General features: G+C 47.6%; 1 protein-coding gene across 2 annotated transcripts in view; it reads right to left on the bottom strand.

Annotated features, from left to right (window-relative positions):
- Slc39a8 (solute carrier family 39 (zinc transporter), member 8) overlaps nucleotides 1–15,318 on the bottom strand; it is a gene marked incomplete in the record, with an annotated part of 90,239 nt that overhangs the window by 66,187 nt on the left and 8,734 nt on the right. Inside the window, 2 exon segments of one of the 2 annotated variants that reach the window (XM_013505413.1) lie at nucleotides 1–39; nucleotides 669–756. In XM_013505413.1, coding sequence (XP_013360867.1) covers nucleotides 1–39; nucleotides 669–756 — 127 coding nt within the window. 2 annotated transcript variants of the gene reach the window in all.

Here is a 15,318-nt window from a genome sequence, read left to right as displayed (position 1 = left end):
CAGGGCGATCGGCGGCGCGGACCCGGCCTGGCGCGGAGCCTGCGGGAGGGGACGGACGCGGTGAGGCCGGGGCCGCCAGCTGCCTCAGCCGCGCAGACCCGGATCCGCCCTCTCTGTCCCTGCCGAGGTGGACACGTGGGGCCCAGGGTCAGAGCTGCTCCGCCACCCTCCCGCCTGGCGCGGCAGCGCGCGCCTGTCCTCCCAGCACAGTGGGAGGCTGAGGCAGGAGGGTCGCAAGTTCTAGCCCAGTCGAGGAGACTGGGCGAGACCTTGTTTCAAAATAAGAAATGCAGAAGGGTTGGGGACGGAGCTCGGTGCGAGGTCCCGGGTTCCACCCCGTGCCGGGGGCAGGGGCCTCCCTCTCTGGCTCCCTCCCTCTCCTGGTCGCTCCTCCGGCAGGGCAGGTTGGGGCTCCCGGCCCCGCACCTCTCTGGCCCGCTCCGCCTCCGCGTCCCTCTGTGTACCGAGGCGACACTGGCCCTGTGTCCCTGTCCTCTGCTGTCTGGGCCCCTGCCCGCGGGGAGCCAGTCCTCCTAGACGTGCAGATAAGGGACGGTCCTGTCCCCGCCCCGCACGCGACCCCGCCCCACCCGGCGCCCCGCGCCTCCCGCGCCCAAGCAGCCACCCGTAGGCCGGCGAGTCCCCTGCAGTGTCGCGATCACGGTTACCTCTGTGCTATGGGCGTCCTGAACTGGAGCCGGCAGCCCCGCATGGTCTCGGAGACCCACAAGAATTGCTTTGGTCGCACTTCTAACCCTCGGGAGAAAGAGGAAGCCGAGTCAGGAGTGTGCAGGGCGGACGGGGCGCTTCCTGCGCCGGCAGAACATCCGCAGATCACAGGCGGTTTGTTTGTTCGGATGAGAGTCCCGACGCGCTGGCTCGGGTGTGAGCCCAGCGAGTTAGCGCGATGCCAAGGTGGTGTTTGGGGACAAAGGTTACGTCTGCCAGGCACAAAATGAAGCCGGGCCTCCAAGTCCGCTGCCCAGGAAGCCCCGGGCCGTGCAGCCCCCCAACCGCACAGCTAGAAAGGGACACCGAGGCCAGAGTAGGTCGGCGGAACAAAAGGACCTCAACTTGGGGCTGACATGGGAAGATGGCAACGGGGCCGGGGGGGAGGGGAGGACGGGGGACAGAATCCGAAGGACAAGAGGCCCAGGACAGGGGAGGGGCGGTGGGGGGAGGGCTCTGCAGAGCCTAAATGTGCGGTAGTGACCTGCCCAGTGTAAAGGGACCTGGGACAGGCTCTGGGTGGTCACCAGACCCCTTCTGAAGGAGCTGAGCTGAGCCCCACGATGCGCCCCTCTCTGGTACTAAGTCTGAGCCTGTGCTGACAGCAGTCTCCGGAATCACAGGGATGCACAGAAGCCCCGGAGGCCGGAAGTCCCCAGTGCCAAAGCTGAGCGCTTAAACCATGCCTAGGTGCAGGGTCCAAGCCTTTTATTGGGTTTTTTAATGTAGCTTATTGTCTGTTTTTCCTTTGGCCTTGTGGCTCAAGGTGTCCTTTTGAATTAATGAATGTTTAAAAGGCTCCTCTACCAGTGTGGTGGCATATGCCTGTAATCCCAGCACTAGCAAGGCTGAGGCAGGAGGATTGCCTTAAAGTCAAGGCCAGACTGGGCTACATAGTGAGTTCAAGGCCAGCCTGCGGTACAAAGCCAGGTCTTGTCTCAAAAAAAAAAAAAAAAACCTAAATTAAAATAAAAGTGAATAGAAGGCTCCTCTATGCCCCACAAGCTGTTCATTCCCTGCTTCTCCACAACAAACTTTGCTAGTTACAATGTAATACGTTGACGTGTTGGGTTTTTCCAACAGAGATAATGGGTTTTCAATAACACAAGTTTTATATTGTGGATTTTTTAAAAATATAATGTTTCAATCATTCATGTCACTCATATTTTGCTAATCCATCAACCCTACAGGACAGATAGTAAAATGGGTAACGATCAGCCTGCTTGACACCCTTACCAGTACAGTTAACATAACACAAGCGTGTGCTTAGTATTCAGAAAATGCGAAGTTACCAGCTACCAGGGAAGTGAGGATGATTTCTAGATCTTCTGCCCTAATAAGCTAAAAGCACCCGAGCAGGGCTGGGGTCATTTGGGGGCCTCTCACAGGGCCTCCTGTCAGCAACAGCACAGTGGACGAAGGATACTGCGGAAAACAGAAGCTACAAGGCAGACTTTCTGGGGAATTTGTCCTAAAGTTCAAGTGGTTCCCGGGAGTAATGAAGGAGTGGCCGCCACGGGCAGAGGCAGGGTTTTGCAAGCTCCCTTTCATTTCCATCTGGGGAAGCTCGCCCAGCTCAGTGCCCTCATCTGTAAACCAACACAGCAGGGTCCAGCGTGGTAAGACCCCAGCCCAGCCTTTGTATTCCTAAGTGTCTAACTCAGAAGTCATCTATCAGGAAAAAGTACAAGGCATAGAGGAGAAAGTCAAGTCCATTTCTCCAGTGGAAAGGACAACTGACCTCAAATCTTATTTTTCCTTAATATTTCCAAAATTTATGAGCCCAGCTCTTTTGTAACTGTCACAAGTGAGGAACCAACTTCTTTCTTGTAAACTTGTTTGGGCACACGTGTTCCTGGACAGGACTGGCAAGGCCTCTGAAGACGCAGCCTCTCTCCTTCCCTTTCCCTTCCCATCCTTGGAGCTCCTTGGTGGAGCACAGATCAGGGCCCATTGGTGCAAAGTGGGTAATAGAGATCCAGCGAGGGCAGAGACCCCAGCGGGGGTGGGATGGGGGGGGACAGAGCAGCCCGCTGGAGTCTGACACGCTCACGGATTGGGGAATGACCCATTCCTGGTAGAGGAGCCTTTTAAACATTCGTTAATTCAAAAGGCCATGAGAGGATGTCCTCACAGGTAGGCGGGTGTGTGCCTGGCGGGGTCTGCTAGCATTCAGGTGGGATGAGGAGCATGTCCTTCTCAGCAGAGCCTACCTGTAAGAGAGGTGGCTTGGGGTGGCTGCCAGAGCCCAAGTGGAGTAGAGGAAGTCCATGGAGATAGAAAGTGACCAGCACAGGAAGTTGAGGCCAAGCAGGTGATGCTGATGGACATAGAATGACAGTGATGTTCCTGAGATAGTGGGTGAGGAGCAGTAACCTGTGGAAAGGGGATACCCGGATGCAGGAAGAATAAGGAAGGAACAGGAGGCGGGGAAGCAGAACTAGATTATGGTATGGGTCAGCTTTCCCATCTTTTGGGCAAAATCGCACAGTTTAAGGAGGGTTTAGTCCACAGTTATAGGCTCCAAGGCAGGGACATCATGGTGGAAGGGCCTGGTGGAGCAAAGCTGCTCAGCTTGTGGTGGCCACAAGCAGAGAGGGAGGAAAGAAGTGGGGACAAGCATGCAAGGTTCCAGGTCAGCCTCTAGCAACCTGCCTGTTCCCACCAGACCCCACTTATAACTCATCAAGGATGAATAGTCTCATGAGTGCAGTGTGTCCGTGATCCCGTTACCCCCCGCCAAAAGTCCCACCTCTGAACAGGAGAGTTGAGGGGCATTCTAGATTGAAGCATAACACCTGTACACAAAGTGCTCTGATTTATATCTAGATGTCCCCCAAAGCCTCCTGCACACATAAGTGAGGCTTTTGGGAGTGACTGAATCATGGGTTGTGATACTGGATTAATTCACTGATGGATTTACAGCTGGGAGTGATGTTGGCCATTACTGGTAGGAGGAGGTGGTCAGTGGGGGTGTGGCCTGGAAAGGTCTATCTCCCTCCTCCTCCTTGATTTCTCTCTGCTTCCTGCCACCATGCCAGGATCTGTTCCTCCTCTGTCAAGCCCCTGTGACATGCTGCCCTGTCTGGGAGCCAGCCAGCTGTGGACTGAAACTGAGCCAAAACAAACCTCCACTCCTTCAATTTGTGGGTGCCAGGTATTTTGTCCAGCAATGAGAGAGTAACTAAGACACAAAGGAAATGGTTGGATAAATACATATATTGTGGGTTATAGCAACAAATTTTCCCACAGTCAGAAAATGAAATTGGAAATGTGAAGAGAGAGAAAACAAGACTGAACCTTGCTGTCTTTAGCTGAAATTAGCAACATCAGTGTCAATTAATGGTCCCCATACAGAAACACAGAGGTCTACACAGTTGTACATAACTCCCAGCCTCATCACTGCAGGCCTAGGAAGAACACCCTAGCAGCAAGGAATGAGTAGCTAAGGCACTGAGCTTGGCTTTCAAGTGCAATTCTCCAAGAAACAAAACCAGAGCCCCTAAGGAAAAGGGCTGACTCCAGGAACAGATAGGCAAAGAACAAGATGAACCAGGAATAGCTCCTTGTGCTTGAAAGTGAGGAAATGGGCCTGGCCAAAGATGTAGGAAATACAGATGAATGTATTCCAAGAGAACCGGGTCAGATAGCAACTCAAGCATAGAAGTCTTTCTACTATGCTTGCAAATTTTGTGTAACATTGTAACTTCTTATAACTTTTGTGTAACATTGTAACTGTTTGTAACTTTTGTGTAACCTTATAACTGCTTGTAAATTTTGTGTAATATTGTAACTGCTTTCAACTTTTATGTAACATAACTGCTTCAAATTTTTAAAAAATAAATATTGAGTACTGATAAAAAGTTTCAGCAACAAATTGCATTGAAAGTAAAATTTTAATTGTGCTTAACAACTTTTATAAATTCCAGTGAAGGGCTGGGGATTTAGCTCAGCGGCAAAAGCGCCTGCCTGGCAAGCGCAAGGTCGTGAGTTCGGTTCCTGGTACCGGAGAAAAACCAAAAAAAAAATTCCAGTGAAATCTCCTCCTTAGTACACCTTTTCAGCATCTTTTCAGCATTCACTGCACTGTGCCTGCTGCCTGGAAATCCCAGACTAAAATGAGATCCTTGTTTTACCCCTAAAAAGCTGGGAGTACAGGTCAGAAAAATGTGAGGCTATTGCAATGATGGAGATTTTAAAGGTTGAGGTAGAGCAGAACATGCAGGAAGCCCTGGATTCATAACACGCATGCACACACATGCACAAGCGCACACACATGCACAAGCTCGCACACATACACAACAGTGGTGAAAAAGGAGCTCTGTGACTGCAGATGATAGTGAGCAAATAATTCACAGGGCAGACACTGAATCTGAAGAGCGTGTAACAGTTAGACAACAAGATAAGGAAACACATTCCAGGAAGGCGAATGCTAACTACAAAGCCTGGATACCTCAGAGACCGGAGGGGACAGTGACAGAGCACTTGGACCTGGAGTGCTGCAGGACCAAGTGTGATAAGGAACAGTCAGGAGAGCCTCCAAGTCCCACTGGGCCCAAGATGTCTAGTGACACAAAACATACACCTATGAGTGTACTGGGAATCGAACTCAGGACCTCGCACTCTCCAGGCAGGCACTGTGTCCCTGAGCTTTATCCCCGGTCCATAAGCTGTTTTTTTGTTCTATTGCCAGCATTGAATAATGGTCCTCATAATTACAAATATACCACACCATAGATTCTCAAATAAGGGCAAGCCAGTGACTATCCAGATCGCCTCTGTCTACTTGGCCACCAATGCCGAGACCGCGTGCATAGAAGCACATCTCTGCAGGACTCTAGATTTCTCCCTCCGTCTGTAAAGTGAGGATCAAGGTAACCTCTGCTCAGTTTCAGTTTCATCACCAAGGAACTGTGAAAACCGGATGTGATAAAGGATGGAAAAGCCTTGGCCGGCTGCAGGTGTTCTCAGAAGTTAGGGCAGTGGGGTAACACAAGCTGGATGACAGGCACCGTAGCTGCCACTGGGAATGAGAGGCGATCCACCAGGAATATCCCAGAACAAAGAGTGCTTTTACCCAGCAAGATTTGTGAGGGTTTTTTTCTAGGAAATTAAAGCACTAATCAGAAATAGATAGAACCATAGATAACATCTAGTCTAATCTGGTTTGTTCCCTAAATAAGGAAACACAACCCCAGGGTTAAGTGACTGGTCAAGTGGCCTATTTAGCCTGGAGACAATCCCTGGCCTCTCTCCCATTTCACCCAGAAAGCAAGTGCCCGGTGACTGTCCTGGGGGTCACACAGGTAGATACCCCAAGTCTAAAGTGCCTCAGACCAGAAATGCTTCTGGTCTGGGATTGCTTCCCATTTTAGGACATTTGCACACACTGATGTTTCCTGGGGAGGGGACTCTGTCTAAACACAAAGCTCAATTGTGTTCCATATGGACCTTAAGCACATAGCCAGAAGGTAACTTTACACTATTCTTAATTAATTTGTGTGTGGTGTGGAATTTTCCATAGATGACGGTAGTCAAATTTTTTAGATTTTAGGTTTTTAGCATTGTGTGTTAGAGTTTACGGTTTTAGGGATGTTCAGTTATTACCCTTAGGATACAATTGTGAATTGATTTAGTTTGATTAACTGAACCTTTTTCTGTTCCTCTCCTTTCTTTCCCTCTCCCTCTCTCTTTCTCTCTCTCTCCCTCCCCCCTGCATCTCTCTCCCTCTCTCTCTCTCTCCCTCTCTCTCTCTCTCTCTCTCTCTTTCTCTCCCTCTCTCTCAAGGATGAGGAGATACAGAGACCTGTTATCCTCCTGCCTCAGCCTCCCAAGTCGCTGAGATTACAGGCATACACCACCGCACTGGCTTTCTTTCCTAAACGACCAACATCCCTGCTGCTTCTGTTCCCACGCAGCTCAGTTTACCCAGCATTATCTCTCCGTAGTTTCTATGCTTTAGTCTTACAAATGGTCTAAGCTATTCCTACAACTTGAGCAATAATTTGTCCTAAAATGGACATGTATTGAGCAATTTAATGAAAATGTAAGGGGGCAGAATGTTGTAAAACAAAACAGAAACTCTATGTGCACCTACATGCTTACATTTACTAACATCTAGGAAAATATCCACCAGGCTGTTCGAATGTTTTCCTCCTGAGATCAAGGATGACAACAGAAGATTCAAAGAGGGAGAATAACACCCTTCTCTGAAATGTGTCCTTTTACTATTAACATCATCATCATCATTCAGCACTGGAAATCGAACACTGAGCTGCACACCAGTTCTTTTTCTATTTGTGGGGGGGGAGTGGGGACAGAATCTTGCTGTGTAGCTAAACTGTTAAACTTTGACTGTCCTGCCTCAGCCTTCAAGAATGCTGAGATGCCTGGCCTACAGCACCACCCACGGCTTTTTACAGAGGTCTTAGTCCTCGGATAGTGGAAGCTTGAGACCAGCTGACTTTCACAGTCCATTCCCAGGGTCCCACCCACCCACAGTGCAGAGATGGAAAGTAAAGGGCTGTCAAAGCACCAAGAAAGCCCCAGGTCTTCCGCTCCCGAAATCCCAACATTCTTACTCCAGCAGCCTGCTGGGCCTGAGGTCAGATGTGCTTCCTGAGAGACAGTCAGCCTGGGGTCCTCCCTTGGGCCAGGTGCTGCAGGTGCAGATGAGGGCCCAGCGCACTGGCTGGGCAGGCTGCTGTAGGACCTGCAGGGGCGAGGCCAACTGACAGGCACATGTCCTTTCCTTGTCAGAAGGAAGCACTGGGCCCTGTCCACACACGGGTCATGCTGGCCCAGTCCAGAGCCTCCTCTTCCTCTGTGTTCTGTGACGCATGCAACAGTCACTCACCATGCACAGCCAGAGTGAGTCCTGCGGCTGCCGAGACCGAGCATGAAGGGTGGCCAGGAGCAGGGGCAGGCAGCGGGAGTGTGCACCCGCCAACCACCGCCTCCTGTGTCTCAGCACCTGCGCTCATCTACACTACATGAAATACCTCCTTGATGTCTGGAGTGCCTACAGTGACCGCTCCTCATCTTCCAAGTCTCGTTTCTCTTCTGGCCAATTTGCCTCCATGACTATAACCTCGTGGAGAGGCCAGTACCTGCTCTAAGAAAAATCGGTTTTCAATATGCAAATTATTCGAACCTTCATACATTGCTAATAATTTCAGCCATTGTGTTTTTTTGTTATTATGTTACATTCCAGTTCTGGGAACTAAACAGTTAACCTCATTATAGAAGTCAGGCACTAAAACAATCTAACTACAAATTCCATCCCAACAAAATTACCCATTCCCACATTCCAAATATTGTCAGCCATGGAAGCAGAGACACAAGACAGCCTTGTGAGAAATCTGGATTTCGCAGATTGTATGGCCATAGCCAAGTGTTAGCTGTAGGTCACAGTGGGGAAGGGAGGTGCGACTCTGGTAGATGTCCCCCAGTGCTGCCCATCCTCAGACCACTGGCAGAATGTGGCCTCCTCCATTCCCATGCTGGGTAACTCCACAGTGAGGCACCTTACAGCATCATTTCACTGGGGACTGCGCCCTCCAGGTGTGGTGTCTCAGTTAAAGCTCCACCTGTCACCTGCTGTAATTGGTGCTTCCCGCAGAGCATCCGCAGAGCACTGGCCCTGGTGCCTGCCCCATGGCCACTGTCCCATAGCTACCTGCAAGCTCACCATTCTGCGGACTCAAGTGTAGGCTCTCTGCCACCCCTGCACTTAGGAGACTCCTTTCTAGTTTGCCTCATATTTTCTATTCATTGCTTCCAAGCCCCCTGTCTTAGCTACTTTTCTCATTGCTGAGACAAAATAGTCAAAGCCCAAAGTGGAAGGAGGGAAGGTTCGTTCAGCTCACAGCTTGTAGAGGTTGCAGCCTATAATCAGCTTGAGTGGCTATGCAGAGAACAGTTCATGGCAGGCAGACGGTAGCAAAGGAACAAGAGACCTTAACAGCCTCTTTCTGCCCCCTCCCTTATATTCTACCTAGGCTCTAGTCCAGTCAGTGGGCTGATTTAGTAATCACACACCCTTAACCCAGCATCACACATTCTAGATCCAGTCACCTCTGAAAAAGCCCTACCTATAACTGCATGAGGCTGTGGGGGTTGTCTAGACCCAAACCATGACACCACTTTTACAACATTTTCAAATCTTTCACAATTCATCCAAACTCTTAGTTCTGTACTCTACTACTTTCTCACTTTGGAACCATAGTCACTTTTAGGACAAAACTTTACCTTTTTTTCCTCAAAACCTTGTGCTCTGTAACTTCCTGTATAAAATATACCTTGTGTTCCTCACATACACAGTTGCTTCCCTTACTATTTTTAGTTTTGGTTACCAGTCCTTCAACACTTTAGGTAGACTAGCAATTTTTAGAAATGTGCGCTTGTCTGCTAGGCACTGTGGTATGCATCTGTAATTCCAGCACTTGGGAGGCTGACGCAGGAAGATTAAAAGTTTGAGTCCTGCCTAGGCAACTTAGCAAGACACTGTCTCAAAGTCCAAGATGAAAAAGAGGGCTGAGGATATAGTTCAGTGTGAAGACTTGGTTCTATCCCCAGTACCACAAAAAAAGATAGGGGAATGTGCGCTTTCTCATAGTGAAAAGTTGTTTTTCTTTTTGGACCCCTGGGCTCAAGCAATCCCACCCCTCAGCGTGCCTCAGTTACTTTCCTTGTTGCTGGGACGAAACACTGGATGCCTGTGGCTCAGAGTGAGAGAAGGTTATCTTGCTCCCGTTTTAGAAATCTTAGCCATGGGCCAGGGATATAGCTCAGTGGCACAGCATCTGCCTGGCAAAGGCGAGGTCCTGAGTTCAATTACCAGTGAAAAAAAAAAGAAAACTTCCACTAGCAGTCTCAGTCCTTGCACAAGCAGAGCACTGATGGAAGAATCTAGGCAAGGGAAGGCTGCTCAGGTCATGGTGGATAGGAAGCAGAACCTGGAACAGGAAGCAGGGAGGAAGAGCAGCCCTTCAGATCACCGGCCCAGCAACTGCGCTTTCTGAGCAGACCCCGCCTCCTACAACCAGGCAGTTGCGAACTGGTCAGTGGGTGGATCAGCCCGTGGGCATTGCTCGCCATTGTCCAATCACAGCCCAGAGCCGTGCATCCAGCACATGACGAAAAAGCTGACAGTTTTTGAAGGCATCTCTATTTTGCCAACAAATTTATAAGATAGAAATACAGGAATATACATTCACTGGTTTATGAAATGATCATTGAATCCAAATTACATTTATGACAAAATGAAACAAGTTAAAGTCATCTGTTCATGTGGTTAAACTTTAAGATTTTCATTTGCAAACCTCACATAGGCTATGGTTCAAAATTTTCACATGAATCAGGTCCTATAGCAGCTTGCAGATTTTTAAAAAGCCACATTATTATCATTATTATTATTATTATTATTAAGTCTGTAATGAGTCTAGGAGTTAACTCTTAGATATCTGCAAGGATTGGATGGAAATAAACTTCTAAGCAGCCTGGGATAACAACAGGAGAAAAGGAGCACAAGAAGGAAAGGGGGAAGAGAGCTGAAGATCTTCATATGTTAACCTTATCATCGCAGCTTAAGAATTATCCTAAAGATGTTCACAGAAATTTTAATGAGGCCTGCTAATCAAACAAAATGGTAACATGCATAGTGGTGCATGTCTATAACCCCAGCTCCTTGGGAAACTGAGGCAAGAGGATAACAAGTTCAGGATCAGCCTGGACAAATTAATGAGGCCCTGTCTCAAAATTTTAAAATAAAATGAAATAAAAACAATCTAAAAGAGCTGTAGTTTAGTACTACAGTTCCCCTGGGTTTGATCCCTTGTACCAACACACACACACACACACACACACACACACACACACACACACCTTGATATGTATAACAGAAGCAAATTCACCAGGAGAGGCACAGCTGTCAAGATGAGCTTGATTACACGGAGGAGTGCAGGACAGATCCCGCCAAACATGAGCAGCATTGCCACAGAGCCTGCCAAAGCCTTTTCTGGGAGCTTGGGCAGTTTCCTTGATGGGTTTCAATGAAATTCTGCCCAATGCTGTGTCCAGGATACATCTGAGGCCATTTCTCTCCTGTTTCCAAAGAATCCTGGGGCCAGGTAGCATTGCAAGTGAAAAATCACCTTCTCCGCTTCAGGAGCCGAGCACTGGCAGGCTGCATGTAGGGATGGAAGTCACGTTTCTTGCTGCTTCAAATTTCGGACAGAGCTGGTTGGAAGGACATTCTTACTTTCCTCATACTGCAGCTGAAATAGCACTCAGGCTCCTCACAGTGAAAGTCGAACCAGACCAGACCAGACCCAACCAGGCCAGACTGGACCAGACCTTCCCCACTGGTTCCTCCTGTCCTTCTACCTTCCCTCCTCTTCCTCCTCCTCCCTCTCCTCCTTTTCTCTTTTGTTCTTTTTTTCCTTGTTGCTTTATTGTCCCAAGCTTCTAGTTCGCCATGCCAGAAAACCAGTGCAGGGACATCAAAGGTCCCCACAGAGGGAACATAAAGCTAAAGCTATCCTCGGTTAAATTCCCCCATTTTTCCATGTACTTGAAAGTTGAGGGCCATAACTCTCAAATGTAAAGCCAACTGGAGTACCAAATAGTTTGTCCCCATCATGTCCTCCCACCTTGAGCTTCCATTCCTCATTGTCATGGAGGCACTGTCCCTTCTCCCAACTGCGCCACCTTCTCTGGTACTCAGTGGGCTCTGCCCTTTACCCCACTCCTGTAGCTTCCCTGAGGTTCTTTGGTGACATCTGGGGTAGATCCCAGCATTTTAGGGGCAGGGTAGAAATCAGACACAGGGTGGCCACCCCTCACCCCGTAAGTGTGAGTCTCCCTATAGGCTGCTAAATTTCCCATGACCCAGGGATGCGGTGTGTTGCTGGGGACTTTCCCTGCCAGGTCACAGGACTGTGGGGCGTCCTCCACCAGGCCATGCGATGATTAGTTACTTAAGCCAGAAGAGATGAAAAATCAACAATAAATTTTTAAATAATGGAGGTATGGCTGAAAAAAATACAACATGAGCAAACAAAGGTTCTGACAAATGTTCTAAAACAGCAGAAAGATACCCCAATACTAACAGGCAGCTGCTGAGTCTGTCTGCTGATCTAAAGGAGAGACCTGTCTAGCATGTGTGAAGCCCTAGATTCCATCCTAGCACCCAGAAATGAACAGATAGAAAAACCCAAGCAGCTCAGAAGAAACCAAAGGGCCACAGCCCAATGCCAGGGTAGGCCTGGCATCCGGAAAGACACCAACATGCACCCAGGGCTGTCTTGGATGGGCATCAAGAGTCCATGCAGGAACCTGGCACAGATCCACACAGCTCCTTCAGGGAAAAGGAATTGTCCCTGGACCCCACGGTGAGTGCCAAAACTCCTGCTGCAAGGCATTGATTCTGCCGCAGAGGAAGCAGGAAGGTAGATTATCCTGAGCCAAGTATGCATGACCGTGGCCAGGAGCACATCACTCAGAGTAACCCCAACCCATGTGCCTTGGCCATTGGTATCATTGGTCATTGATATCAAGCCAGAATAAGCTCTCTTCTTACCCTTCTCAAAAGCGATTTATGACAGCAGGAGCCATGACCAGGAGCTCTTTTCCCCTCTGGGCTCTCAGCTCTTTAGAGCATGGAACCCGCGACCTCTTCCCTCCCTTTGCCTTCTCTCCCTCCACATCTCCTAACCCCAGTGCCTCTGTTCACACCAAAATATTAAAGACTGAGAATTAAAAGTGATAACTGACCTAGAAACTAGCACTATTTGTAATTTTTCTTTGTTTTTTTTTTTTTTTCTTGGCCAATAATAACACTGGATTACCTAATTTTACCTTAAGAATTTAAGTGGAGCTCTTGGAAATTCAAAAGGCACACAGGGCAAGTCATAAACTTGAATCAGCATCAGACTCTTCTTGACCAATACCATCCCAGATGTTGTCCCGAGATTTCTTCATCCCGCATTCTTGACGCAGAACAACTCTGCTGTTGCTGTGACAGAGCATTTGCCTAGGGCTGATGGTGAGGTAACAGAGCTCCCTATCCTGGGGGACATCGTGGACGAAGCTCTTGAGGCCATGTACACAGCGCTGGAAGATGCAGTGAAACCACGGCAGATTCTGATTCACTCTCCACTGCCACGGGAGCAGTACTGCACCCTGCGCGGACTGACTGCTTCAGCTACTCTGTGTATCTCAGGAAAATCTTATGAGGTGATTGAGAGAAAACAAATTAAAGCATCTTGTTAGCTACAAAACTAAGAAAACTAAGACTTCAAACTGGCCAGACCAGATCAGAAGGTCCTTCTGAGGGCGCCTTGCAGTGTGTCACACCAGCTGCCCACGGCACAACGGCGGACAAGCTGGGGCTGTGGATCCCAAGCTCAGGAATGTCTTCCTGTGGGTCCAGAAAGCTCACTGCAGAAAACACTGTTTATTTTTTTTAACTGAGTGTAATTTGTAATTTTATCAGAAAACTTAGTGCTTTCTTGTTCTATTTCTTGTTCAGTGTGCTTCAGGAGAAAGCAAATTATTTGGGGGATGCACAAAGAAAATCCAATATTTGTTATCTGTGATTTTATATTTAAATATGATTCTCCCCCCACACACACACTTCTTGCAGTATAGTTCAGGCTGGCCTTGAACTCACTTTGTAGCCCAGGCTGGCCTCAAACTCATAGTGTTCTTCCTGCCTCAGCCTCCTGAATGCTGGAATTACAGGTGTGTGCCACCATATCCAGCTGATCTATTTTTAAAAGTCTTTATGTATGTATTTGGGATATAATATGATTCATCCAAAAATAAAATAAAAACAAATAGACTTTACAGGGGAAGATAATGGCCTGAATGCAGAAAGCTTGTAGTCCAAAATTAACATATCCTGATATCCTAGCAAGGACAGAGAGGCTCAGGTGGCTTTGGGACTCTAGAACCTTTCCTAGGACACCAGATTTGAGGCTGGGAGAGTGGGATTCTCGGTGCCATGGTGTCCATCCCAGCCTCATCTCTGGAAGGCTCTGCGAGGCTCGGTCCCCAGAGTCCGTGCAGGGCTGATGAGCTCGGTGTTCTCCACGGAGCACACAATCTAACCCTCGCTTCAGATGACCTCAGATGTATGTTCTCTTTCTCAAAAGTGAAAATATCTCTCCCTCTCCAGGTTAGGGCCTAAATTAGAGGAGAAAAACTCTTTTCATGTTAAAAGAAGTCCAAATACTTACTCAGATAAGAACACCATAATTCTTTTTAAGGTTAGTAACAAGCAGCAATAAAGAACTGCTCTGTTCCAAAGCCCCATTCTTCCACTGCCTAGATTTATCTAAAAGAAGAGTGAACTGCTTTAATAGAGTTAATTCCAGGAAAGTAAGGAGTTGAAATGGATTCTTTTTCAATTTTTATTATCTATCATTTGTCAGTTTGCAAGGGAGAAGAAGAAAGAAGCAAGTAGGGTTGCAGGAGTTTGGTAAAATGTTTCATTTATTAAATCACATTTTTGTCTCCTTTGACAAATCCCAGGCAGTTTTTTTATTAAAAATGCAATCATGTGTCCCTATTGTAATTTGCAAACTAACATGAAGTTTTATTACACATTTGAATTTCATCCTGCTGCTCTCAGGACAAGAACTGAATCCACAAACTCTATTTTTACCAGGGGAAAAAAATCCCCCAATGCCAGAAACTTTATGCTCCATAAACTTTTCCACCTGCAACTCCATCCTCCCACATATAAGAAGGAGAATTTCAACTAAAACTTTAAAATCCAAATGAGTAAGATGTAATAGAACAGTGCTGGGTCATTACCCCCTTGCAGAATTTTCATCCAAACTATTACATAAAAATTGTCATTAGTTCAGAGAGTTTTAATCTAAAATGCCACTATTTACCTCTTAAAAAGCTAAGTGGAATCTAAATGCAACATCTGAAACAACTCCCCCAAGATATTTGATCTGAAATATCTAAAGTAGGAATGAAGAATAACTTTTCCAAAATTTTTCTTCCTCTTTAATCCAGGAGCATTAATCAAAGCAAGCTTTAGTCAAGATTTTGCGGAAGTTTTTAGTCTTTATATTGTGTAATTTTGCCTATTTTGGTCTTCGTGGTTTTGTGATTGGAGGATTTGAGATTTTCAAGAAGACTGAAAAATCTTAGGACAAACTCAGAGCTGAAGTAAATCTGTCATCCAGCAAGTTCAGGGCAGGGATTAGAAGCTGATGGGTTTTGTGTTCTTTCCTACTTTCATCTTTTGTTGTTTTTGCTGTTGTGGTTTCATTTTGTTGGTTTTCCATTTTTTTGTCTTTCTAGACAGGGTCTCATTATGCAGTTTAGGCTGGTCTTAAACTCATTTTGTAGCCCAGGCTGGTCTTGAGCTCACTTTGTAGCCCAGGCTGGCCTTGAACTCGAACCATCCTCCTGCCTCAGCCTCCTGAGTGCGGGGATTACAGGTGTGTGCCACCACACCCAGCATTCCACTTTCATCTTGAGAGGGGCATGCAAGGCTTTGCTCTTGCCAGAAGGAGCTGATAGCAGAGATGGAGAGAGGACTGGGTAGGGGAGGAGAAGGGGTGTGCT

Source organism: Chinchilla lanigera, unplaced genomic scaffold (assembly GCF_000276665.1).
Source record: "Chinchilla lanigera isolate Chin_1 unplaced genomic scaffold, ChiLan1.0 scaffold00095, whole genome shotgun sequence".
Classification (NCBI taxonomy): Eukaryota; Metazoa; Chordata; class Mammalia; order Rodentia; family Chinchillidae; genus Chinchilla; species Chinchilla lanigera.
Note: the sequence above shows the minus strand (reverse complement) of the source record. Positions and strands in the feature narration are given on the sequence as shown.